The sequence below is a fragment of the Symphalangus syndactylus genome, chromosome 20 (genome assembly GCF_028878055.3).
Source record: "Symphalangus syndactylus isolate Jambi chromosome 20, NHGRI_mSymSyn1-v2.1_pri, whole genome shotgun sequence".
NCBI lineage: Eukaryota > Metazoa > Chordata > Mammalia > Primates > Hylobatidae > Symphalangus > Symphalangus syndactylus.
Genome location: NC_072442.2, coordinates 43,359,166 through 43,385,158, shown reverse-complemented (window position 1 = coordinate 43,385,158; position 25,993 = coordinate 43,359,166). Strand labels below are relative to the sequence as shown.

The 25,993-nt window shown below is 52.8% G+C and overlaps 2 protein-coding genes across 11 annotated transcripts; both read right to left on the bottom strand.

The window, feature by feature from the left end:
- Positions 1-495: 495 nt before the first annotated feature.
- Positions 496-17,420, bottom strand: WNK4 (WNK lysine deficient protein kinase 4). Of its 10 annotated transcripts, none has more exons than XM_055255869.2 (19): positions 16,680-17,420; positions 15,066-15,238; positions 13,837-14,057; positions 13,415-13,572; positions 12,815-12,903; positions 12,518-12,734; positions 10,165-10,429; positions 9,807-9,928; positions 9,517-9,575; positions 9,298-9,415; positions 8,908-9,024; positions 3,821-3,958; positions 2,894-2,948; positions 2,180-2,790; positions 2,041-2,101; positions 1,529-1,937; positions 1,240-1,439; positions 984-1,081; positions 496-876 (listed from the first exon to the last, which is right to left on the bottom strand). In XM_055255869.2, the coding sequence occupies exons 1-19, from the start codon at positions 17,295-17,297 to the stop codon at positions 874-876; spliced, it is 3,732 nt and encodes a 1,243-aa protein (XP_055111844.2). In that variant the 5' UTR covers positions 17,298-17,420; the 3' UTR covers positions 496-873. The 10 variants fall into 10 exon arrangements, with proteins under 10 accessions (XP_055111844.2, XP_063485162.1, XP_063485161.1 ...); XM_063629092.1 differs by having other exon boundaries at positions 1,026-1,081; XM_063629091.1 differs by having other exon boundaries at positions 2,180-2,787.
- A 974-nt stretch (positions 17,421-18,394) lies between these two features.
- VPS25 (vacuolar protein sorting 25 homolog) lies at positions 18,395-24,978 on the bottom strand. The gene is made up of 6 exons (XM_055255888.2): positions 24,829-24,978; positions 24,479-24,624; positions 23,663-23,716; positions 22,859-22,947; positions 22,009-22,084; positions 18,395-19,037 (listed from the first exon to the last, which is right to left on the bottom strand). Exons 1-6 carry the CDS (start codon positions 24,879-24,881, stop codon positions 18,925-18,927), a joined length of 531 nt encoding a protein of 176 aa, XP_055111863.1. The 5' UTR covers positions 24,882-24,978; the 3' UTR covers positions 18,395-18,924.
- Positions 24,979-25,993: the final 1,015 nt, after the last annotated feature.

Below are 25,993 nucleotides of genomic sequence, written 5' to 3'. Positions count from 1 at the left end.
AGTGGTGGCATTGCCCCAGGGAGCTGTAAATGTTTAACTAGAATTACTTTTTCCATGAGATCTTTCCACCTGATTTAAGGGAGAGATCACTGGGCAGTTTGAGACTGAACCCACGTCTTAGGGGAAGGAAGGTCACTCTTCTGTCCTCTACCCACAAGAACATACTGTAACTCTACTGCTTTTCCCATCCCCAGAGAGAGGGAGAGAGAGAAGTGGATGAAGGGTGAAAGACAAGCAGTCTTCATTCTTTTAACTTTCCCTGGTACCTGCCTGTACAGGTCTAGGGTGGGGTCTGGAGGGGATCCTAACTTAGTCAAGTGGATCACTGACCTTGCAGTTTCCTCGTTAACTGATGGCAGGAAGCCAGAGGGCTGGGCAGCTTCCACCCCTGCCTCCTATTGTGAAAAGAAAGTCCCTTTTAAATCCTTCCCTGCCTCATCCCACAAGGCTTTGCTCCCCCAATTCCTAAGGCATGGCATATGGATTCACGGCGTCCTTGTTTCCAGCATTTTTATTGGTTGCTGCTAATGTGGTGTGAGCATATCCCCTACACTCTCCCAGCTGGGAGTAGGCCCCTCTAGAAGCATCCAGGCTTGGGTGGGATTGCTTAGTGGTTGACTCTTGGCAGGGGAGGGGCTAGAGATGAAGATGGTAGGCAGCAGAACTAGCACCTCCACACAGCAAACAGTTCACATAATGTTTGGCTCTTCACTATAATGGAGCTGCACTCTCCATGTCCCCCTGGCCTTCTACCCCTTCAGTGTTGGGATCTTCCTTGCTCAGTTGTGTTGGTCAGAAAAGCATCGGATTCTGAGAACACAAGCTCCATGGTGGGCCCTGGTGTGGGGGAGATACATGGCTTCTGTTCTGAATTCACTGGAGGGAAAAGAAAAAGTGATGAAGAAACCTCCAAGGTGGGAGGAAGGCGAAGCTGCAGCCAGGTACTATTCCCTGGGCTCTCCCTCCCTTGGTCCCGCCCTCACCATCCTGCCAACATCCCCGGCGAATGTCACCCCCTTGCTTGCCCGCTGCTCCTGGGAGCCGGTGCTGCTGCCACTCAGGGAGTTCCTTCGCATGATGCCTGGGAGCAGGATGGGGGAGGGAGAGCACTAAGTGAGGAAAGGGGAGGTGGGGAGAGGGAGTCTATTCCCCTGGGGCAGACCCCCAGGGCCTGGAGAAAAACAGTCGACAGGAAGGGGTCTCAGGGAAAAGATGGAAGCTGGGTGACTGCAGTCTCACCAGGGCCTGGGGGCTCAGAGCGCTGTAGGCTGTTGCGGCGGGAGGTGGGGAAGCTGCCCTTGGAGAGGCGGCGCTGGCGGCTGGACAGCATAGCAGCTGGGGCCACAATACCCGGTGGGGGCTGCTTCCCCAGCCGGCTGTACAAATCTTCAATTTCTTTTTTCTGTAGTGTCTGTAGTGTTTCCACCTCTGACAAGTGCCTGAGGATACACAGAGGGCATGAAAGGGCTAGCCACACACCTTGCTCTCCCAGGTTCACCTCTTGCTCCTCCATCCTCCCCAGACTCACTTCTGCCGAAGACTCTGCAGCTCAGCCCAGAACTCCTCATCTTCCCCACTGCTTTCTGACTCCTCGCTGCTCAAACACAGGCTGCTGTAGGAGTAGTTCATCCACACTGGGCTGGGATGGCTCAGGGGTGGGGGGCTGCCCCCAACTTGGGGTTCCTTCCCATCATCTCCTTCCTCCTCAACTCCAGCCCCCAGACCCTCAGCTGCACGGTCGCTCTCAGCCAGAGCTTCCCTGGTCTCTGGCCCGCCTCCAGCACTGTCCTCTGTATCTGAGCTCTCTGAAGTGAGCTGAGGGGTTGAAGGTTTTGGAGAACCAGAGAGCGTGGGGGATGTTTGCTGCAAGGGAAGAGGCTCAGCCGGTTCCTTGGATGAAGTCACTTGGAAACGCCCAACAAGCTGCGGCTTTCCCTCTGTAGGGCAACGAGGAAGAAGGCATGAGGAAAGGAGAGCAGTGACAGGACAGACAGTGAGTAGGGATAATGGCAGGGGAAGGTCAGTGGTCAGAGGCCTCACCTTCAGAGATGGGCGCCAGCCTGGCTTCCCCTGGGAGGGGCCGAGCAGGAGGTGGCAAGGCCTAGAAAGTGTGGAGCCATGAGAAGGGAAGAGTGCAGAGTGGAGTCTCCCTAATCATCCCTCTTGGTTTTCTACTCACCTCACTCTCCACCTCAGCTGTCTGGGGTGAAGCGCTCTCCTGGCCACCAGGAGCAAGGGGAGGGGGAAGGGGCAGGCTAGGGAGGGGACTAGGAGGGGCTGGAGGAGACTGGGAAAGGAGCCCAGGTGAGGGGGACAGCAGGGACTGGGCCACAGTCATCACAGCCAGTGAGAAGGCACTAGCCAGAGAAAGGAGAGGGGCTGCTGTGGTGGAGGGGAGGGGAGAAGTGGAGGGGCATGGAGGAAAGAAAGGGGGACTAAGAGTGACCTGAGAACAAGTGGGAGAGAATGTAGGTGGAGAAGTCGTGGGGAGAGAACTCTGGGGAAACTGAGAGAGTGGGACTGGAAACTCGGGTGCGCTGGAGGAGAATGGAAGTGGAGAGCTGGTGGGGTGTGGAGAGGGATTTGAGGAGACCTGGGAAGAAATGGGGGAGAATGGGGAGGGGCTGGGATGACATGGGGGAGAAGTGATGGGGAAGATGGGAACTGGGGAAATGGCAGTTCCAGGGGAAAATGGGTTTCCAGGAGACAAAGGAGTTCCAGGAGAAGATGAGGAGGTGGAGAAGGCTGCCCAGCTCCTGTGCTCCAGGGAGGTGCTGCTCTGGAGCTCTGCTGGGAAGGAGGGTATGTTGAGACCACAGTCCCACATGCCGTATGCCCTTCCCAGGAGCAACCCCAAGGGTTGGGATGAGCAAGGACACAACTCAGTACATACCATTGGATGGGTCTGGGAGGGGGACAGGCAGGGCAGGTAATGGTGCTGGCTCCTCCTGAGGCAGAAAAAGGAGTCCACAGTCACAGTGGGGAAGAGCAGTCTGACATGGAAGGCATCAGACCAGGGTTCCTAAGCTAGGACCCATGAACCTCTAGGAGTCTGTACATGAGTTTCAAGGGATTCAGAAGCATATGTGCTGAAATGTATAGAGGTAAAAGGGCATGATGTCTGCAACTTACTCTTTAGTGGTTCCGAAAAATATAATATGTATGCACACATACAGAGGGGAGAGAAAGAGACGATGATGCTAAGGTGGCAAAACACTAACAATTGGCAAATCTGGGCAAAGGGTATCCAGGGGTTCTTTATATAATTCTTGCAACTTGTCTCCACAAGTCTGAAATTATTTCAAAATAATGAGTTAAAAGTATGTATTGAACAAGTTTTCTAGAACAAGAGTTCACGGCTTTCATCATATTCTCAAATGGGGTAAGAGCCACTGTTTTAGGCCAGGCGCGGTGGCTCACGCCTGTAATCCCAGCACTTTGGGAGGCTGAGGAGGGTGGATCACGAGGTCAGGAGATCGAGTCCATCCTGGCTAACACGGTGAAACCCCGTCTCTACTAAAAATACAAAAATAATTACCCGGGTGTGGTGGTGGGCGCCTGTAGTCCCAGCTATTCGGGAGGCTGAGACAGGAAATGGCATGAACCCGGGAGGCGGAGCTTGCAGTGAGCCGAGATCGTGCGACTGCACTCCAGCCTGGGCCACAGAGCAAGACTCTATCTCAAAAAAAAAAAAAAAGCCACTGTTTTAGGGTCCCAGAGATGAAGAGGAGTTAAATCCAAGGGGACCGCTGAGGGCAGAGAGTAATGAACCCTGGAGCAGAGCGTCCATTTCCCCTGGAAGTGTCCAGAGGGGTCTGACCTGGGGGCTTAGGGTATCTTCAGCAGCCTCCACGGGGCCAGTGTCTCTCTTCAACAGGGTCTCCACTCGCTGGATAATCTCCCGAATCCGTCTGAGAAATCCGTCTCGCTCCGAGGGCAGAATGAACTCGTTATACACCTGGCGAGGGTCAATAGGATGGGGAGGGAGAGCTTGCTATCTCACTCATCCCTCTCCCCCTGCTTCTGATCTGAAAACATCACGCCGGGCGCGGTGGCTCACGCCTGTAATCTTAGCATTTTGGGAGGCTGAGGCGGGCGGATCACCTGAGGTCAGGAGTTCAAGACCAGTCGGGCCAACATGGCGATACCCCGTCTCTACTAAAATACAAAAAGTAGCCGGGCATGATGGTGGGCACCTGTAATCCCAGCTACTCGGGAGGCTGAGATGGGAGAATCACTTGAACCTGGGAAACGGTGGAGCCAAGATCACACCACTGCACTCCAGCCTGGACGACTGAGCGAGACTCTGTCTCAAAAAAATAAAAATAAAAAATTCACCCTTCACACTACTGCTTCTGCCAACCACCAACCTAAAACAAGTAAATACCTACTGTGTTCCAGGCACTGTGTGGTGTAAGGAGAAATACAGCCTAGAAGGAAAGGTGCTAACATTCATAGGATGTGTATATATACCAGCTGCTTTGCATATATTATCACATTTAACACCACCAGTAACTTTCTGGGGCCCATATTAATATTGCTGTGGTAGAATTAAGATAACCAATGCTCAAAGAGGTTAAGTTCCGTCTGCCTGAGGTCACAGGATTTAAACCCACATCTACCCAAAGCCAGAGCCTGAGTTATCTTCACTGCTGCCTCGCATGCTTTTGGACACAATTTCTGCCCCATAGGGTTTATAAAGTATAACACACAGGCCCACATACACCCATCCCACACAGTTAAGTCAGAGTAAGGCAATAAATGGCAAATGTCACATTCAAATCCATGAATACTTATTGAGCACCTACTATGTGCTGGCATTGTGCTGGGTACTGTGGGAATACAGGGAAGCATGAAACAAGGTCCTAGGCTTAATGAAGCCCAAAACTTAGTGGAAGAGACACATAAATACATAATTAAACCTACTGCAAGGCAGCCCGTAATAGGTAAGGCACTTACAAGTGAGATATAGATAGAAATGCTGTTCCAGGGTTGGGGGGATGGGGGTGTGGAAAGGCAGAGTTGTTTAATGGGTACAGAGTTTCAGATTTGCAAGGTAAGAAAACCCCTGGAGATCTGTTTCACAGCAATGTGAATATACTTAATATTGCTGAACTGTACACCTAAAAATGGTTACGGTGGTAAATTTTATTTTATGTTTTTTTAATCACAATTTTTAAAAATGCTATTCCAAAGACAGAATACCACCCTGGGGATAGGGGGAAGCTGGGGCAGTTTCACAGAGTAAGTCTTTGGAGATGAACATTGACAGATGAGAAAAGCAACCTCTATTGAGGACCTACCATGTGTGGACACTTCTGCATTACACTGTGTCATATCAGAACATCTTTGCAAGACAAATACTATCATCTGCATTTCACTTATATGTAACTGAAGTTTACAGAGTTAAGAAATTTGCCCAAGTTCATTGGATTAGTAATAACAGAGCTGAAGTTTGAACTTAGGTATTACATGAAAGCGACCCCTTCCTCTATTCCAGGCTGTTCATCAGGAAGAGCAGAGCAGTCTAGGCAGAGAGAACAGTGTAGTAGCTTTGAAGCATGAAAGGCATGGTACATTATTATTATTATTATTATTATTATTATTATTATTATTATTTTGAGACTGAGCCTTGCTCTATCAGCCAGGCTGGAGTGCAGTGGCACAATCTCAGTTCACTGCAACCTCACCTCCTGGGTTCAAGAGATTCTCCTGCATCAGCCTCTCGAGTAGCTGGGACTGCCTCACACCACGCCCAGCTAATTTTTATATTTTTAGTAGAGACAGGGCTTCATGTTGGCCAGGCTGGTCTCGAACTCCTGACCTCAAGTGATCCACCTGCCTCAGCCTCCCAAAAGTTCTGGGATTGCAAGCGTGAGCCACCATGCCTGGCCTATTCAATCTTTCTTTCTTTCTTTCTTTTTTTTTTTTTTTTTTTTTTTTTGAGACGGAGTCTCGCTCTGTCGCCCAGGCTGGAGTGCAGTGGCGCAATCTTGGCTCACTGCAAGCTCCGCCTCTGGGGTTCACGCCATTCTCCTGCCTCAGCCTCTCCGAGTAGCTGGGACTACAGGCGCCCGCCACCACGCCCGGCTAATTTTTTGTATTTTGAGACAGAGTTTCGCTCTTGTTGCCCAGGCTGGAGTGCAATGGTATGACCTTGGCTCACCGCAACCTCCACCTCCCGGGATCAAGTGATTCTCCTGCCTCAGCCTCCCGAGTAGCTGGGATTACAGGCATGCACCACCACGCCCGGCTAATTTTGTATTTTTTAGTAGAGACAGGGTTTCTCCATGTTGGTCAGGCTGGTCTTGAACTCCCGACCTCAAGTGATCCGCCCACCTCAGCCTCCCAAAGTGCTGGGATTACAGGGGTGAGCCACCACGCCCGGCACAGCCTATTCTTAAAATAGTGAGGACTCAAGTGTAGCTGAATGTGCTGTGAATTTTAAAGGCTTTGGAATTTGGACCTTACTCTACAACCACAAGTAGCCACTAAATAATTTCGGGTGAAAATCAACAGATCAGATTCAAGTCGCAGGAGAATTCTGCTGCAGAGGAGTGGAGGGTGGACTGGGTAAGGACAGAAAAGAGGACAAAGGACTCTGGGTGCATGGGGTGGGGTCACTTTGGCTGTGCAGGATCAGAGGGGGCTTGAAAGCCCAATACAGAAGGCTCTAAGAGTGAGAGACCCTTAAGCAGGTGGAGGCAGAGGCAGGAAGGCACCCAGCCTCTTCAGAGGCCCATTTTGAAATCAGTGTGGCTGGAGGGAAGACTCTGAAAGGGTCAAGTGGTTTGATGGAAGGTGATGAGCCTTGTGTGCCAGGTGATATTGTGTCTTTGTCCTGGACACAAGGTGAATGACATGATGGAGGAGATGCTTTAGAGAGGGCTCCTGATGCCTGATGTTTCTCCCATTCCTTTCCCTCCTTCACCCCATGGGCTGGCATCCACCGCCCCCACTCCACTGAAACTGGTCTCCCACAAAGGTCTCCTAATAAAAGCCAGTGTGGTCTTGCCTGAGAATTCACCCTATGCCACCTCCTTGAAACTCTCTCCTCACTCAGTTTTGACTAACATCCTCCTACCTCTCTGGCTTCATCTCTGTGTCCTTTGATGACCTACCCTCCCACTTCCCACTCCAGAACTGGTGGTATGCGCTGAGACACACTCTGCAACCCTCTGTCTCTGGCTTTGCTGGCTCATCTCCCTTCACTCTCAACTCTGTACTGACTACTCCTCCATCCACATCTCTCCAGCCCTGCTTGACCCATATCCCATGGCTATGGAGGGTCTTGTCTTGGCTGTCTCTTCTTCACTCAAGCTCATCATGACCTCTTTAAAAAAACCTTCTTTCATTTCTAGTTTCCTCTCTCCTTTGGTGGCCTACTCCCCTCTCCTTTGGTGGCCTACAAGTTGTCCTTGACATCCCTTCTCCCTAACTCCCTATCATATCAACTCAGCAAATATTTATTGAGCATCTACTACGTACTATGTTCTGTACTACGTCAATAGGTTACTGGATTACAGAGTAACTTATTTTCCCGAAACAACCCTCAGATTCACCCTTTCTCCTCTTCCCTCCCATAAGCCACTCTCTCCTTTGTCCACAGATGGCTTCCTGGGTCTACCTCCCAGGTATTTTCCCTTACCCTAACCCCCTTCCACGTCCCATGGCAAATGGTTTTCATAAAGCCTACTGTCACGTTACACTCTGCCTTTTTTTTTTTTTTTTTTTGAGACAAAGTTCACTCTGTCTTCCAGGCTGGAGTGCAGTTGCATGATCATAGCTCACTGCAGCCTTGACCTCCCAGGCTCAAGTGATCCTCCCAAGTAGTTGGGATGACAGGCATGTGCTGCCACACACGGCTAATTTTTTAAATTTTTTGTAGAGATAGGGTCTCATTATATTTCCCAGGGTGGTCTTGAACCCCTGGGCTCAAGCGATCCTCCTACTTCATCCACCTAAAGTGCTGGGATTACAGGTGTGAGCCACTGGACCCAGCCCGCTCTGCCTAACTCTTTATTTATTTATTTATTTATTTATTTTTAGACAGAATCTCACTCTTGTCGCCCAGGCTGGAGTGCAATGGTGTGATCTCTGCTCACTGCAACCTCCGCCTCCTGGATTCAAGCAATTCTCCTGCCTCAGCCTCCCGAGTAACTGGGACTACAGGCATGCGCCACCACACCCGGCTAATTTTTGTATTTTTTAGTAGAGACGGGGTTTCACCATGTTGGCCAAGCTGGTCTTGAACTCCTGACCTCGGGTGATCTGCCTGCCTCGGCCTCCCAAAGTGCTGGGATTACAGGCGTGAGCCACCATGCCTGGCCTCTGCCTAACTCTTAACATTGTCTATTCTACAATCTGGGCCCACTCTACCTACCCGGCTTCACTCCCCACAACTCTCCTATAGGAATCTTTACTTCCAGTGATAGTGGTTTCCTCATGAAGCCCTCCCAGACCCGTATTCCAAGTCACTCTCTACTTGGAATGCCTTTGCTTATGCTGTCCTTGCATAGGGACACCCTCCATGGCCTTTCCACCCTTCACGGCCTTTCTCACCCATTTGCCAAGATCCTGGGTAAGCCCATTGCCCCTGCTGCCCAGCCCATCCTTCACCTACAGCCACAGTATTGCACGTCTACCAGGCACTTATACGTAGCACTTGTGTGTACCCGGTCAATGTGAGTCTCAAATTGCTCCAGCTGAGAAGCCAAACCTCACTGGATAAACAGAAATCTCCCCCAAAACAAGGGCTGAGACATCTTCAGCGTTACTGTGCTAAGTGTCAACCAGAGATTTAAAAACACTTGCTGTCGGATCAGTGGGTTTCAGCCCCAGCGGACATCAGGAAGGAGACTCTTGTTCCAGATCCAAACACTCTGTCCTCATCTCTCTCCTCCTCACCATGGCAGCTGCAATCTCTTCCGGGCTGTCCCCATCCAGATCAAATCGGAAGGTCACCATCTTGCTGTTATGGGTCTGTAGCTGGCACTCAACCACTCTGTCATTCTGGTCTGAGACCTTCAGATTCAAAGTCAGCAGAGGGGAGGAAGTCAAGCCCTCTTCATCATGCTGTGTCTCCACCATACCCCAGCCAAGTGACAGCAGCCACAATGGACTTGGAGATAAGTAGACCCCACCCCTAAAGTCTGGGATTAGAAAACAGACTGGCTGCCTCTTGAGTACTAGTCACACACTGCTTCTCCCCTTTTCTGGGTGACCTCCCCCGCCTCCCCCTGACACTTCCCTCCTGGCTCTGTAGGTTACTCTGTATCTCCTGTACTCCATCCTTACGCTAGTGACCCGCAGCCGGGATCGGGGTCTGCGCCGGAGATTCCTCCCTGGGAGTCTCCTCATTTGTCCCATCCCTTCTCCCACATCACTAAGGCCTGAAGCTGCATCTGAGGCATAGCTGGTAAAGAGAAAGGAGATAGAATGACTGTCAGAACAGACACTGGGACCCCAGTGTCCCAGGTGTCTCACCCTGCCACCCCAACTTGTACCAGAACATACCTGTCCCCAGGGGAAAAGTCACTTCCAGGGCCAGAACGTGGAATGGATAGGGCAAAAGCCTGAAACAGGATAAGGGTTCATGAGGTCAGGGGAAGATAACTGTTGAGATCTAGGGAGATGGTATCAAGGATGCTGGCAGGATATTAGGGAGATGGAATTAGGGAAGAGGAGGACAAGAATGGTGGATTTCCAGGGACATGGGGCTGGATCATGAGATTGGGTTTCACAAGGAGGGAGATAGGTCATAGGCTTGGAATGGCTGGGAGCCCCCCCATGCAACCCCCTCTCACCGAGGGCAGGCAGAGATGGGACTCGGCCAGGCTGGATGGCACCCCCCCAGGGGGCTGAAGGGCAGGGTCTGAGGCATCCAGGAAGCCAGAGGAGCTGAGGTAGCCATCAGTCTCGCAATCCGCTGGTTGGGGAGGGAGGGGATCAAAAAAAGGGGACATAAAAGGGAATAGTGGCAGAGGAGGGGGCCTGCCTAAGCAAGGAGGGGCCTGGAGCTGTGGGAGAGTTCCTTCCTGGAGGGAGCTTCATAGCTAGAGGTGGAAGGCAGGGTAAGTGACTGCTGTGGGGGTGAACTTCTGGGTAAGGGGGCAGAGGCCAAGGTGTTCTGGGACCTACGTCTCAAGATCAGGGGTGACTTACAAGTGGTAGATGAGTAGCTGGCGTGGCGGAAAAGGAAGGGCTGGTGCTGGTCTGCCTCTGGCTCCTCAGGCTCAGGAGGGAAGACACTGGAGGGACTGGGAGCCATGGGCACAGTTGCTGGTGGAGGTCCTGGCTCTGGTGGGAGTGCCTCCAATTCCCTTGCTTTACGCAGCTTCTCACGCTTTCGCTGGATGGCAGCAACCCGTTCACGTACTGCACGGGCCACTGGCTGGTAATCGGCTTCACAGACCAAGCCCAGAGCCACCTGGAGTTGGGGTGGGGGGTGAGGAACACAGCTTGGGACCCCCCATCAAAGATCCATCAGGACACCTTCTTGGGAACTCCAGGATATGGGAGGAAGGAAACCAAAACTTACTGATTACCCACTATGTCTGTTAACTGGCAGCTCCTTACATTATCACCACTAGATCCTCCAAACAACCTTGTGGGATAAATCTTACCATTCCATTTTAGAGATTAATGAAGTGGCTGGTTCATAGTTATACAGTAAGTCAGTGGTTTCCAATGGGAAGAAGAGATGTTTGGCAATATCTAGAGACATTTTTAGTTGCCAAAACTGAAGGGTAGGTGCTACTGAATCTAGTGAGTAGAAGCCAGGGGTTCTTCTCAACATCCTACAATGCACAGAACAGTCCTTAAAACAAACATGTCAACAGTGCCAAGGCCAAGGATCCCTTGTCAGCAATGGATCAAGATTTGATCTCAGGTCAGGTTGGGCCATGCTATGGAGACCTGCTCTAAATTTCTAACACATTCTCAGATTCTTGACCTACCGTAGGTGGTCTCCACCCTTGCAACTGTCATGTCTCTATTAAGAATCCCATACTCGGCCAGACACGGTGGCTCACACCTGTAATCCCAGCAATTTGGGAGGCCAAGACGAGTGGGTCACTTGAGGTCAGGAGTTCGAGACCAGTCTGGCCAACATGGTGAAACCCCGTCTCTACTAAAAATACAAAAGTTAGCTGGGCGTTGTGGCTCTTGCCTGTAATCCCAGCTACACAGGAGGCTGAGGCAGGAGAATTGCTTTAACCCAGGAGGCAAGGTTGCAATGAGCCGAGATAGTGCCACTGCACTCCAGCCTGGGTGACAGAGTGAGACTCCATTACTCCCAAAAAAAGAATCCCAGACTCCCTTCAGGACTTCCTAAGCCAGCCCCCAAGCTTCTGCCCTTGCATCTTATGCCTCTCCCCTTCTACCAGCTTCCATTCATCACCTCCTCATTCCTTTTAGCCGCAAGCTTTGCTGAGTGAGTAAAGGAGGTGGGGAAGGGTAACCTGATTTAAAATCTGAACCACCACAGTTTCTTTTTTTTTTTTTTTTTTGAGACGGAGTCTCGCTGTGTCGCCCAGGCTGGAGTGCAGTGGCGCGATCTTGGCTCACTGCAAGCTCCGCCTCCCGGGTTCACGCCATTCTCCTGCCTCAGCCTCTCCGAGTAGCTGGGACTACAGGCGCCCGCCACCACGCCCGGCTAATTTTTTTTGTATTTTTAGTAGAGACGGGGTTTCACCGTGGTCTCGATCTCCTGACCTCGTGATCCGCCCGCCTCGGCCTCCCAAAGTGCTGGGATTACAAGCGTGAGCAACCACGACCGGCCACCACCACAGTTTCAATCCAGCTCTTCCACTTACTTGGGGCCCGGGACAAGGTATTCAACCTCTCTGAATTTCCATTTCCTCATGAAAAAGTTGAGATAAAACTGCCCCCCTATGCAGGATGGGTAGCAAAGATCAAATGCATGTGAAAGCGCTTTAAGCCATGTACAGATGTGGGCTATTAATGAGCTCTTACTCTGTGCCAAGCACTGCCAGGGATAAAAGAATCAATAAAACACGGTCTCTGCCCTCATGGAGTTTATAGTCTAGTGGAGAAGAAAGATAGGAACTTATTCAGGTTTAAGACAGGACCGATAGTGGGGAGTGCTGTAACCGAGAACCTGCTGAAGTGGAAAGAAGCATTTAAGTTTGACTCCAAAGGGGACGGCTTCCCGAAATCGATGGTTCTGATCATATTGGAAGAAAAAGAAAAAGAAAAAGGGGGAAGGAGGAAAGAAGGAAAAGATAAATTGGCAAGAAGGGCATTCCAGGAAGAACAGATTGGCTGGAGGTAAAGCAGGGACGCTGGAGGACCTCCCTCTGTAAAGGAAAACTGGGTGTGCGTGCGGGTAAGTTAGGGCTGGAGAGGTAGGGAGACGCTGCAGGAGATTTTGAGAGGGGTGAGGTGCCCCGCCCCCATCGCTGCCACCCCTCCTGCGCCCCATCCCTGTTGCACTGTACCCTCGGGAAAATGTCCTTTACACGTCCAGTGACAGCACAGTCTGTCCTCCGCTCACCATCTCCTGTGCCACCTCCTCGGCCGCGTCCCGGCCCAGCTGGAACAGGAACTCGATGGCCTGGTTGTCCCGTGGGCGCCCCCCGCGCCGCGCGTCCTCCATGCGCAGCCAGAGCTTGAGGCCCGGCTTCTCGCCGTCGTCCTCCTCCGCTAGTTCCACGTGCACACCGCGCTCCTCGCGGAAGAAGGCGTGGGCCAGGAGGTCCTGGATGGTGAACCTGAGGGTGACGGGTGGGTGAGCCGAGCCCGCCGCGGCCCGCGGCCCTACTCTACCCACGCTCTGCCCTTTCACCCCCACCTCTCGTTCTTATCCGTGCGGATGCAGCCTTCAATGATCTCCTTCACCTCGGGTATCTTCACCTTGTGGAAGCTGTTCGGCTTTCTGCCCTGGGGGAAGGGGTTGCATGACACCTCCGGTCCTCTGATCCCCAGCTCTTGGCTTGACACCCCCCCACCCCTTACTCCACTCCCGCCTTAGGCAGCTGCGCGTGCAGTTGCAAAAGCCTGGCTGCTACTGGAAGATGTGATTTCAAATTCCAATCCCCGCCACCAAGTATTTACAGTGTGACCTTGAGCAAGTCTCCCGCTGTTTGTTCATCTGTAAATCGCAGGGTGGAACATTTGCCCCGCTCACCTCACAGGGCAGCTGGAAGGATTGGATGAGAGATGGGATGCGAAATCATTTGTGAACTCTTGGGAGCACCACACATATTATTATTCTAAATAGCGTGTACTGGTGGGGGCGCGTGTGCATTCAATATCCTTCTGTGTTCACCAAGGCGACTCTGTGTCTAGCCTGTTTTCGTGCAGGCAAAGGGCACTGACTGCGGGCTGGCCGGCGCAGGAAAATGGGAAGTGGCCCTGGAATTGCCTTTCCCGCCAGCCCCATCCCTCTCACCGAAGTGACCTTGCGGTAGATTTGCGCGGCATTCTGGCACTCGGAGTACGGGTACTCAGAGGTGGCCATCTCCAGCATGCACATGCCGAACGCGTACACGTCCACGGCCTCATCGTACTTTTCCTCGTACATCTCGGGGGCCATGAATTCCGGGGTCCCTGTAGGATCCACAGCAGGGATCAGGTTGCTGGGCACTCTGGCCTCGTCCTTCCCATTGGGCTAGGCAGCCCCAGGCAACCCTGCGAGTGCAAGTGACCCCGGCCCACAGTGGGGTTGAGGGGGGTGCCATAGGTCTCCTCAGCTTCCCTGTCGTCTGGTAGTTCCGTGGACCTTGAAGGCCCTTGCTGAGGGGAGGAAGTCCCCAGGTTCTCTTCTGAGGTGGGAGAGGAAGGAACGGCATGGACCCTCCTGGAGAGACGCACCGATGACACTCTTGGCAAAGGAGGCGCGCTTGAGCGTGGCCAGGCCCAGGTCCCCGATTTTGACAGAGCCAGTAGGGCCCGTGATAAAGACATTGTCGCACTTGAGATCCCGGTGCAGGATGGGAGGAACCCGGGAGTGTAGGAAATGAAGTCCCCTCAGGATTTGGCGGCTCCAGCGCTGAAGGACCCGCGGCTTCATCTCCCGGAACCGCCTCAGGTACCTGGGGGAGGGCGCACAGCCAGAGTCCTGGTGGGGGACACGTCCTCCGGGGAGGAGCCCCCCACTGGGAAGTTCCCCCCTGCCGCACCCTGCTGCCGCCTCCGCATCTTCTGCCAGCATTCTCCTAGCCTATGTCTGCTCGGCTCCAGGGAGAAACTGAGTCAGGGGGTGTGGTGGATAGACGTGACGTTACCCAACGGGTTTGGGAAGTAAATTGATAGATAGGGCCGCGGCCAAGGTGCTGTGGGAGCGCAGGAAGGGATGACTAACTGCCCCAAGCATGAGGGAGGGCTTCGGAGAGGAAATCCTTTTGTGTTGCATCTTCAATGATGCGTAGGAGCTCAAAGGTGAAAGGGGGAAGGGATGGAGACTTCCCAGGCAGACAGGACACAGTGCTCAAAGGCAAGGAAAAAAAGTCAGTGACAACGCAGGGTGGGAGGGAGGTGCCAGGAATTTGGTGTGTCTGGAACTTAGGCTGAAAGTGAGGCTGTATCCTAAGGACTTTGTGAACAGGTGAGCCTGTGTGGGCTTTATTCCAAGACCATGAGAAACTTTGAAGCGGTTTTAAGGAGGGGAGTGACAGTTCAGATTTCCAACTGGGAAAGATCCTCCAGGCTGCAGGAAGATAGGATCGCTTAGAGGGTCGCAGAGTTTGGGAAGGCCCTTTAGGAGGCTGCTGCGGGGCTCCAGATCAGCGAGATGGCATTGAGATGGTGGCATGGATGAAGCAGTGAAAGCCAGGTGGGGAGAGGTTAAGGAAAGATTTGGGGACTGACTGATGAGGGGGCAGAGTGGAGAAAGAGGAGTCTGGGGAGACACCCAAGTTTTTTACTGGAGTGCTGGGTGGACATTGCCACTCACCGAGGCAGGGACAAAGGTTGGGTGAAGGGAGATGGTGTACCTGGTTTTACACCTGGATATTAGAGAGTTTGAGGAGCCTGGGAGTTCAGGAAGCAGTAGGCACACACCCCAGCCTCCCTCTCCCCACCCACTCATGCGCAGAGCTCACGTCTTGAGCGTGCCTGAGGTCATGAGTTCGGTGACCAGCACGATGCAAACCTGGCCCCTCAGGACCGACTTCCACGAATCGTAGAAGCGGACGATGTTGGGGTGCTGCAGCCCCTTGAGCATCTCCACCTCCTCTGAGAAGCGCTGCCGCTCAGCTCTAGACAGTTTCCGAGTCTGTGGGATGGGGGACGGGTGTCACGTCAGGCCCAGGACACCCACAGAAAGGAATAGGGACACCTGGAGTGGGGTTGGGGGAAGAGGTGAGGGTTGGAGCCCACAGATGGGGTGGGGTTAGTGGGATTACTTGCCCAATGGGCTGCAGACCCTGAACTCTCCAACGGTCCCACACGTAAGCTGATCCAAGGACACACCCAACCTGGGCCTGGGGCAGCCCCCTAGACCCCCTGCTGGACACAAGCACCTTTATGCAGCCCGGTCCCGGAGCCCTGAGCTCAATAGTGCCTTTGTGGCTGCCCAGGCCAGCCATGGGGCGGGAGGGGGCACCCGGGGGCTGGCAGTGAGCAGGCAGCAGGCGGGCAGCAGGATACTGCGGGCAGGGAATTGGGGCCGGCAAGGGGGTTGGCCCCAGAAACTGAGAACTGCTAGATCCAGATGGAAGGCGGGAGGGATACGGAGGGAGGTACTGAGAAGGAAAGAAAAGATCCAGGACTAGGCGCCAGGAGGCCACCCACCCCCATAGTTGTCCCGCCCCGGCTCCTCTCCCTCCCCTCACCCCCCAATTTGGCTGCCTCTCCTGGCCTGGCCCAGAGCCTGGGGCGTGGCACTGGCAGGCGCTAGGGGCGAGCCCTGTGCCAGGGCTGGAGAGGGACCCTTCCCCTAGGCTCTGTCCCCTGATCTGAATCCGAAGCTTCAGGCCCCAAGTTGACTGGGTTCTCCTAACCCATATGTAGCATGGGGACAATGGGAGGAAGGTCCCCCTAAAGCCCATGGGCTTAGTGCCTTTAGGTCTGGGAAGGGAGAGCACAGGTAGGCAGTGGGATGAGGAGCAGAACTGGACTCACTCGAGAGCTAGAGCTCCCTATGTCCCCCTCCTCACAGCTGTGGAGAAGTCCAGAAGTCTGACTGCTCCAGAAGGGATTAGGGGACCCCATTCTGCCACAACTGCCCTAAATCTTCTGGAGTTGGAGAGGACCCTTGCCCAGCTCCTGGCTTCCCGCATCCCAGCCTCCTGGTCTGCAAATAGGTGGGGGACAGGAGGAGTGAAGGGATCAAGAGGACCAGGGTCATAACTGAGGATCTCAGGACTTAGGGGAGAGGAAGGGATTGTGGGTACCCACCAGCAGGAAACTGACCTGAACTGGCTCCCCTGCCCAACTTCCCATCCTATTTTCCGCCTCTCAGGGTTGAGCATGGAGACTTTAAAGTGAGAATGTTCATACCCATGGGGGAGTCACCAGACACCACCTGCCTCAGTCTCTCCTTCTGCAGCCCAGTCAGCCAGATCATTCAGGGCAAAGACAGCAGAGGTGTCTATAGACATTTGACTGGAAAAATACATCCTTCCCTTGATGCTGTCTACCCCACCCTCTGTCTCTCATCCTAAGACCTCCAGAGTCCCATCCCAAGGTGCCACCGAGGGGGCTCCCAGCCGCACCTGCAGCTCACACCAGGCCACCTCCACTGTGGTGTCGGTGTCTAGCCCTCGATACACGGTCTTGAAGGAGCCACGTCCAATCTCGATGTCAAACTTGAGGTATCGGCCATCGGGGGACGTTGCCACAGCCTGGGTCTCCATGTCCTCCTTTTCTTCCTGCTCCCGCCGCCGCTCTAGGGCCACAGCTTCAGGGACCCTCGGCGGCTCCCTGGACCCCGGGCCCACTGCAGAGTCCGGGAGCTCGGGACGCGCGGAGTCTTCTGCAGCCTTCCCAGGGGCTCCCTCGGTCCACGTGCCGTCGGGGGGTTCTTTGGAGCTAGGCGGTGGGCTCCTCGCGGGGCCAGGACCAGAGGAGTCCGGAGGATCGGGGGGTTCCGGAGCGGGTGAGGCTGGCAGGGACCAAGAGCTCAGCAGCCCCAAGTCGACTGAACTACGGCGGCTGAGACGAGAAGAGCGCGGCCGGGGCTCAGCCTTCCCGGAGAAGCGGCGCGCTCGGCGAGGAGGGGGCCCGAGGCGGGGCTGCCCCGCGGTGGCAAGAGGCGGCGGGGGCCGCAGGGCCAGGTCGGCCTCAGTCTGGGACATGGGGACGGTGGTCTCCGTGGCCGGGGGTGCCAACATGAGGAAGAGCAGGGCGCCGAAACGTAGAAAATCAGACGGCCGGAGAGGAGGCGGCCTGACAGGCGGACCCGCTGGGTGCGCAGCGCTCCGGCTGAGCGGCTGGGGCCCCAGCCCCCAGCTCGGCCCGGCCCCGCCCCCGCCCCCGCCCCGCGGCCCGCCCTTGCCCCCCAGGGCCGCACCTCCGAGCTGCTCCCGCGGTGCGGATCCCCGCGAGCAGCCCCTCACCTTAGTCGCCGCCCCGCCCAGCCGCGTCCCCTTCTTTCCCGAGTCCCCGGCCGCAGTCTCACTCTGAGGCCAGAACTGAGTGGGAGACCGCGGTGCGTCCTCCCGCACTAAGAGTGCGCAAACCTGTTTGTGCGCAGGGGAGGGCAAGAGAGAACGACACCCGGACCCTAGTGGGGGATTACTTAAGGCTACCACCCTCCTGCACACCCCAGATAAGGCAGCACCACCCCCTCCTAACTGTCCGGAGTAGCCCCAGGCCGAACATACAGAGGTCAGTGGAAAGGTCTGACGTTGTTGTCCCTCTGGTCTGCATAGGGAATGGGTGTGTACTCGCCAGGATAAGTCCCTCCCCCAAACCGAGAGCTCGGTCATCCATCCCCTCCAGGCCACCTTGGCCGCAGCCTAGCCCTGGCCAGAGTGGCTGTTTTTGCTATGTGGGCTCTCCTTCCTCCCCTTCTGTTTGCCAGTCTCCAATAAACCAAAGTCCACATCCGGCTTACCCCCCTCAGCTCCTCTTGGCCACAGTTACCCCACCCAGACCAGATAGGTGGAGGGAGGGGCTTCAGAGTAGTTCAGGACTTCCATGGGGGAGATGGTGAGGGAACGGGGAGCCCTTAAGTGACTCCAATTCAGAGAGAAAGCAGTCTGTCCCCAAGCTGTGTTCCACCAGCACTCCTCCACACAGCCCACCCAGCAGATGTAAAACCACAGGCTCACTGGAGCTCACAGGGCCCTGGAGGACCTTTTCTTCTACAAAAGCCATAAGCTTTCTTTTCTCTCCCCTCTCCCAGGCTGGGATTTACTCAGGTGGCAACACTTCACAGCCCTCCCCATCCCCATTCCAGTACTGTAGTAATTTAAGAGGCAGGCAGTGGGAGTTGAGATTTTAATATCATAAATCGGTGTCGGGCCACACCTCTCACTGCCAGGCCCACGGGCCTCCTATCTTCATATTGCCTGGAAGGCTGCCTGCAGCCAGGGCTTCCCCCATCCCCTGGGAAGGATCCAGCACCAGCCTGAGAAGGGAGGCAACAGCAGCTAAAGGGGTGGAAGGAGGAGGAGACAGAAGCATGCGCTGCAGGCGCATGTGTGTATGTACTTACATGTGTGAACACATATAAAGTGTCAGGTTTACAGACCCTGGCTCAAGGACAGTCTAGGATGGGAAAGGAGGTAGGGCAAGAAGAAGCACATCTTTTCTCCCTGGTGCTTCAGCCTCACCCTATCCAAGGGACAGACATGTGGGGTGTGAGAAACCCATCCCCAGGTCCCAGCCTTCAGGACTGGAGCCCTTTTGAGTCTGGTGGAGTCACAGATCCAGTCTTTGGGGGACACTGGGTCTGTCTCCTTTTGAAAGCCCTGGAAAGGTGGGAGGTAAGAAGTAAAGGGAGACAGGTCCCTGCTAGAAGAACTTGACGCCTCGGCCATCGCTAACGGTGATGATCTCGGCCTTATGCTCCTGCTGTAGGGCCTGCAGAGCCCGCAGTAGAGTGGCCTCATCCAGCCCATGGAACTCTGAATAGGGAGAGATAGGCAGTCAGAGACAATCAGCTCCTGGGGCCCAAGGCCTCTGAGGAGAGTGCTCTGGCTGGAAGCTGAGACCTCCCAGAGGCAGGGTATGCATATGCCATCTATACTGCTACAGCTGCCAACCACACTTCCCAGGCACTCCTTAGGAGTAAGGGGTGGAAGAAAGCCTGAATCAGCATGAAATGAGTTTGTGCTTATTTCCCCCTTCCTGGTTCTCCTCTCAGACTCAACCTCCCCCACACCTCCCATTTGTGTCTGATGCACAAGAATGACACCATCTGCTTCAGGGCCACAAAGAGGCCGTGAAAATCAGGCCTAGGGAGATTGGAGCCATTGTCACTAGACACTGACCCTAGAGGATCTATCCTAACACAAAGAATATAGCCAGTACTCCTGGCCAGGAGACTGTTAAATTCCAGCACTGTTATCTGCCCTTTTTCTAGCTTTTAGCTGGGAGCACAGGCCAGGTGCGGTGGCTCACGCCTGTAATCCTAGAACTTTGGGAGGCTGAGGTGGGAGGGTCACTTGAGATCAGGAGTTCTAGACCAGCCTGGCCAACATGGAGAAACCCTGTCTCTACTAAAAATACAAAAAATTAGCTGGGCATGGTGGTGGTCACCTGTAATCCCAGCTACTCAGGAGGCTGAGGCAGAAGAATCACTTGAACCCAGGAGGTGGAGGTTGCAGTGAGTCAAGATCGCACAACTGCACTGCAGCCTGGGCGACAGAGCAAGAGTTTTTCTCAAAAAAAGAAAAAAAAAAAAAATTTGGGAGCCTATGGCTAGCTGAGTATGTGGAGATATGGTAAGATACTGCAGGGAGATGTGGGAGGCAGCAGGCAAGCCCTGACAGGCTTGCTTACCTCACCCCCTGCGGGGGCTCAGCTAAGTCAGGGAGCTTGGTTTCTGAGGAAGCCTACAACTTTGCCCAGCCTGAGTGGTGGGCTGGGCAAGGCTACAGTGCTGAAATCATGGGGTGATGGTGGGAGTAGCAAGCAGAGACCTGCAGGGCAGGAGGGGGAACAGCCAAGAGCTATAGACTCTGCTAGGGCAGCCAGGGCCTGGCAGAAGGAGGAGACACCCCCTGTTATCCCAGCTAAGATCGAAACTTGTGGTGATCCAGAGGATCAGAATCTGGAGTCGGAGAAAAATAACTAAGAGTGTTTACGCTATGTAAAAATCAAACAGTATACAAATCCTTGCCTGGCCAGAAACCAAAGTATTTAAATGGGCTGGGGGTGCTGGCCCAATCTCTTCAGCTGACACTCACAGATCTTGAGCCCTCTATAAGAATAAAGGGTGAAAGAGAGCCTGAGTCAGCAAGGAGTGAGATTTCAAGCTTAATCCCCTGCCCTTGTTTCTCATTCGGCATCTATAGCAGATGCTGAATGAAGAAAGTTTATTTATAATTTTTTTTATTATTTATTTTTTTTAATTTTTTTTTTCTGAGACGGAGTCTTGCTCTGTCGCCCAGGCTGGAGTGCAGTGGCGCAATCTCGGCTCACTGCAAGCTCTGCCTCCCGGGTTCACGCCATTCTCCTGCCTCAGCCTCTCCAAGTAGCTGGGACTACAGGCGCCCGCCACCACGTCCGGCTAATTTTTTGTATTTTTTAGTACAGACGGGGTTTCACCGTGGTCTCGATCTCCTGACCTTGTGATCCGCCCAGCTCGGCCTCCCAAAGTGCTGGGATTACAAGCGTGAGCCACCGCGCCCGGCAATTTTTTTTTATTATTATTATTTTTATTTTCTGAGACGGAGTCTCGCTCTGTCATCCAGGCTGGAGTGCAGTGGTGCGATCTCAGATTACTGCAACCTCTGCCTTCGGGTTCAAGCGATCCTCCTGCCACAGCCTCCCAAGTAGCTCGGATTACAAGCATGCACCACCATGCCCAGCTAATTTTTGTATTTTTAGTAGAGATGGGGTTTCATTATGTTGGCCAGGCTGATCTGGAACTCCTGACCTCAGGTGACCCACCTGCCTCGGCCTCCCAAAGTGCTGGGATTACAGGCGTGAGCCACTGCACCCGGCCTATTGTTATTTTTTAAGATAGGGTCTCGCTCTGTTGCCCAGGCTGGAGTGCAGTGGCGTGATCATAGCTCACTGCAGCCTTGACCTCCTGGGCTCAAGCGATCCTCCCACCTAAGCCTTCTGAGTAGCTGAGACTACTGGTGCAAAGCACCACGCCCAGGTGATTTTTAAATTTTTTGTAGAGACAGGATCTCCCTATGTTGCCCAGGCTGGTCTCAAACTCCTGACCTCAAGCAATCCTCCCACCTTAGCCTCCCAAAGTGCTAGGATTACAGGCATGAGCCACTGTGCCCAGCTGAAAGTGAAATTCTTAACTTTTCATGGGTCATAGATGCCCTTGGAAATCTTGTAATATCTACCTATCCCTAGAAAAATGCGCATGCATCCACAAAAGCAAAATTTGGGATTTTTTGCATGTGAATTCAGGTGGCTTATGGAATCCTTGGACATGGGTTAAGAACTTAGAATTGCTTGAACGTAGGAGGCGGAGGTTGCAGTGAGCAGAGACTGCCCCACTGCACTCCAGCCTGGGTGACAGTGACTCTGTCTCAAAAAAAAAAAAAAAAAAAAAACAGGCGGGGCACAGTGACTCACACCTCTAATCCCAGCACTTTGGGAGGCCAAGGCAGGCAGATCACGAGGTTAGGAGTTCAAGAATAACCTGGCCAACATGGTGAAACCCCATCTCTACTAAAAATACAAAAAATTAGCCAGGCGTGGTGGCGTGCACCTGTAATCCCAGCTACTTGGGAAGCTGAGGCAGGAGGATCACTTCAACCCAGGAGGCGGAGGTTGCAGTGAGCCGAGATTGCACCATTGCACTCCAGCCTGGGTGACAGAGCAAGACTCCATATCGGAAAAACAAAAACAAAAACAAAACAAAACAAAACAAAAAATGAACTGTGAGTGGGAAGGGAAAGGCATTACCCTCATCCTCTGTGTCTTCCCCGTTAGTCAGTTCATACAGGGTAAAGACGGAGTTGTTCTGGCCACTCCTGGAAACCTGTGAACATGAAAATAAGGAGTGAATTAGAACCAAGAATCTCCCAGGAGACAGTGAATTCATCAGCTCCACCCCTCTGATCCAGGAATGATACCTATTCCCAAATCAGGACTCACTGTCACCTCTGCAGAGTGGCCTAAAAGCCATAAACCCTACAAGTGCTATATTTATATGTGTACACACTCATTTGGAACCACTAAACCACACGTCTTCACGTGTCTGAGGAGTGACCTCGACCTCTCATTCTGGTTGTTTTCCTGTTCAAGAATGGATGGTGTGTATTTGTTATATTTAGAATGTTGATGCTTCTCACCCTCTTCTCTTCCTTGGGAATGTTTGGGGCTGGTGGTTTAGGGGGAAGAGTATTCTGTCCCCACACCCACACTGGTTCAGAATATCTCATTCATGTTGTGGACAGTCCCATAATGGTGCAGCGGGGGAGGGGGCCCAGGTTTTTTCCCTTCCTTTCCCCATTTATCTCCTGTGGCCAGAGGCTCCAGCCAACAATAGCACTCAGGGTTCCCAGTTCTGCATTCTCCAAATATGGCCTCACATAGCCCCTGGCCTGCTACAGGCAAAGAAAGGGAGGTTCTATGCAGCCAAAGACATTGAGTCACTTAAAGAGGTTTGCATAAAAGGCCTACACTTCCTCTTTCTGCCCTCTCCCCATTTTGCTCAGTCTGGATCTGGGAACACTGGGTATCTGCTAGGCCCTAATATAGTTAACCTTTGCCATGGGTCACTGTTGAATACTTGGCAGAAGAATGATCTCACCCACTGATAGATGAGTTTCCCCCATTCTTCTGGCCTCCGCCACATGATCAGGAAGCTAGACTTGCTCTTATCCAACCACTCGAGGTTCCCTGTAAAACAGATACTTATGAAAGCATAACCAGGCGCAGTGGCTTACACCAGTAATCCCAGCACTTTGGGAGGCCAAGGCGGCAGGATCGCTTGAGCCCAGGAGTTCGAAACTAGCCTGGGCAACATGACGAGACCCTACAGAAAATACAAAAAATTCTCTCTACAGAAAATACAAAAAATTAGCCAGGTGGGTGGTGACACATGCCTGTGGTCTCAGCTACTCAGGAGGCTGGGATGGGAGGATCACCTGAGCCCGGGAAGTCGAGGCTGCAGTGAGATAGGACTGAGCCACTGCACTCCAGTCTGGGTGACAGAGTGAGACCAAAAAAAGACCTTTTTTTTAATCTCCCAAAAAAAAAAAAAAAGTATCATGATCTAAAAAGAAACAGAGGCAAAAAAAATACCAAGGTGGGACAGAGTGGAAGAGACTCAGCTTTCAGAAAGAGAGATTCAATATTTATTTTACTATGATTAGCTACAAGGCACTCATCCTTCTTCCACTTCTCTTCAGGTTTAAGGCACAGACAGAGATTTCAATTTTGTGTACAAAGAAGAAGAAAGGACTTGGGAACTGGGCTGCCTACTTTACCGAAGACTCTGGCCTTCAAGCCAGGAGAGAGAAAAAGTTATTAAAGCAAAAAAGACTTATCCTAATTTGCCCTCAGGAAAACCCAACTAGGAAAAAAAATAAGGAATCTGGGGAACTGAACCCACCTTTCTTCCTCAGTTCCTCTAATACAATCTGGATCGACTCCACAGGAAGCTTTCCTGGTTTAAAGTTAAGGGAATGGCATACACATGAGTTGGGTAGGATAAAAATTCTCAGAGCCAGTCCCATGCTGAGAAACACCTGCCCCTTCCTCTCCCACACACATATGTGTGCAATTTCCCAACATGATATGAATTGGCATTTCCTGGATATTCAAAACGGAGGAAGGTAAAGAGACACTCTTCCAATTAAAAGGAGCTTTATGTGATTGTGCCACTGCATTCCAGCCTGAGCATGAGAGGAAGACCCTGTCTCCAAAAAAAAAAGAAAGGAGCTTTAGAAAATGAAAGGTACTGTCATTCCTCACCCTCTGTCTGTTGCCTTCCTGCAGCCTTTCTCCACAGATATTTTAGGGATAAATCAGGCAGCAAAAACAAATGACCCTTACTTCCTGGCAGGAGGGGGACAGAGAAAATAATTAAAGGTAGTTACCCAAGTCTGGGCCTCACACAGAAAAGGATGGACGATACAAATAGTCAAAAGGATTTAGGTTAAAAAGCTTGGAACTTGGCTTCAGGGCAGAAATTCTAAGACCTTAATGACATCCGAGCAGTCCTCACTGCCAAGAACAAGAGGGTCTGGTACTGCATTTGCCGGGGGAAAATGTCAGCTACACATTTTCACTCTTTAAGTCCGGTTTGGGAGGGAATCCGCATACCATGAGTAAAGGAGGGCAGGCGGGGGGGTGGGGGGTGTCTGGGCATGTGTGAAAGCGCAGAAGTGCATGTGTATGGGCTGTGGAAGAGCCTGAAGGAGGATACGCTGTAGCTTGACGTTGTTGAAGAGCGGGCTCTCCTGAGCTTCCATCACCGTCATGCTGGACTGTTTGTGCAGGCGGCAGAAGGACAGGACCAGCGAGCACCAGGCGGCCAGCTGCTTCTGCCGAGTGTCCACATTCGGTTGTAACCTGCCGGGTGAAGGGAGTGGGGCGCAGAATTAGAGGGCGGGAGGCAGCACTTGCCCGGGACGCGTTTCAGGAAGAAAGTAAGGGACTGAGGGTGTTGGCGGCCGGGTCTTTTCTCCCCCTCCCCATGTGAAGCATCAGGGCTGAGCCCAGGGTCCGGGGGAGGGGAGGGAGGCACAGCGGGGCTTCTTGGGGTCTGAGCCTCACGTAAAGAAGGGTGGGAAGCGATACTGCCACGGCCACTCGAAACTCATCGCCATCGTAGTAGCCCAGGGAACCCGGAAGCTACCGGCTAAGGACTTCCGGCCTTCGCTTCCGCACGTCCGGGCAGAAGGCAATGCAGAAAGGTTCCGGAGGCCTTTCTGGAAAGAGGAAGACCGGCAGGAGGAGTCCTCGTCATCAGGCAGTTCCTCACTGTTATCCTAAAAAGCCCTATCTTTTGGAGCAGGAAGAGTCCTGGGAAGTCTTCTGGTTCAACCCCAGAGAAAGGCCATGGCTTCCCCAAAGCGGCGAATTTTTGTTGCTGAAGTAGATTGGCAAATAAAGCCCAGATCTCCAGATCCCAGCCTTTGCTTCCTCTATACTAGGCTTCTTTTAATATTAACATTTCTGTGAATTGCCATTTAATTTGATCAACTCACAATTACCCAAGCTCCTCAATTCCAGTGTCCTTTGTTTTATTTTTAATTTTTTATTTATCTGTTTGTTTATCTTTGAGAAAGGTCTCCCTTTGTTGCCCAGGCTGGAATACAGTGGCACAATTACAGCTCACTGCAGCCTCTACCTCCCAAGATCTGGCGATGGTCCAGCTTCAGCCTCCTGAGTAGCTGGGACTACAGGCACACACCACTGCACCCAGTTATTAAATACATTTTGTTGTTGTTGTTTTGGTAGAGATGGGGGTCTCACCAAACTCCTGGGCTCAAGTAATCCTCCTGCCTCAGCCTCCCAAAGTGCTGGGACTATAGGAGTGAGTTAATGTTCCCAGCAACCCGGCTAATATTTTCTAGAGATGGGCACTCACTATATTGGCCCAGGTTGGTCTCAAACTCCTGGGCTCAAGCGATCTCTAGACCTCAGCCTCCCAAAGGGATAACAGGTGACCAACCCGGCCCTCCAATTTCCTTTGACTTCACCATTCCTCAGGCTCCTGCAGCACCCATGAGAGCACACTTTGTAGCTTGAATCACTAGAGACAGCCCTACTTCCATGATTCAGAGCTGCAGACTTTGACCACAACCACCTATCTCTCACCTCTGCCATGACCTCGCCTTCCTTGTCTCAAGACCTAGGACCCCTTTTGGTTTTATCTGACAACTTACCCAGCCTAAACTACTCAATCCTGTCCCCTTACCTACCTATCTACAGGTCA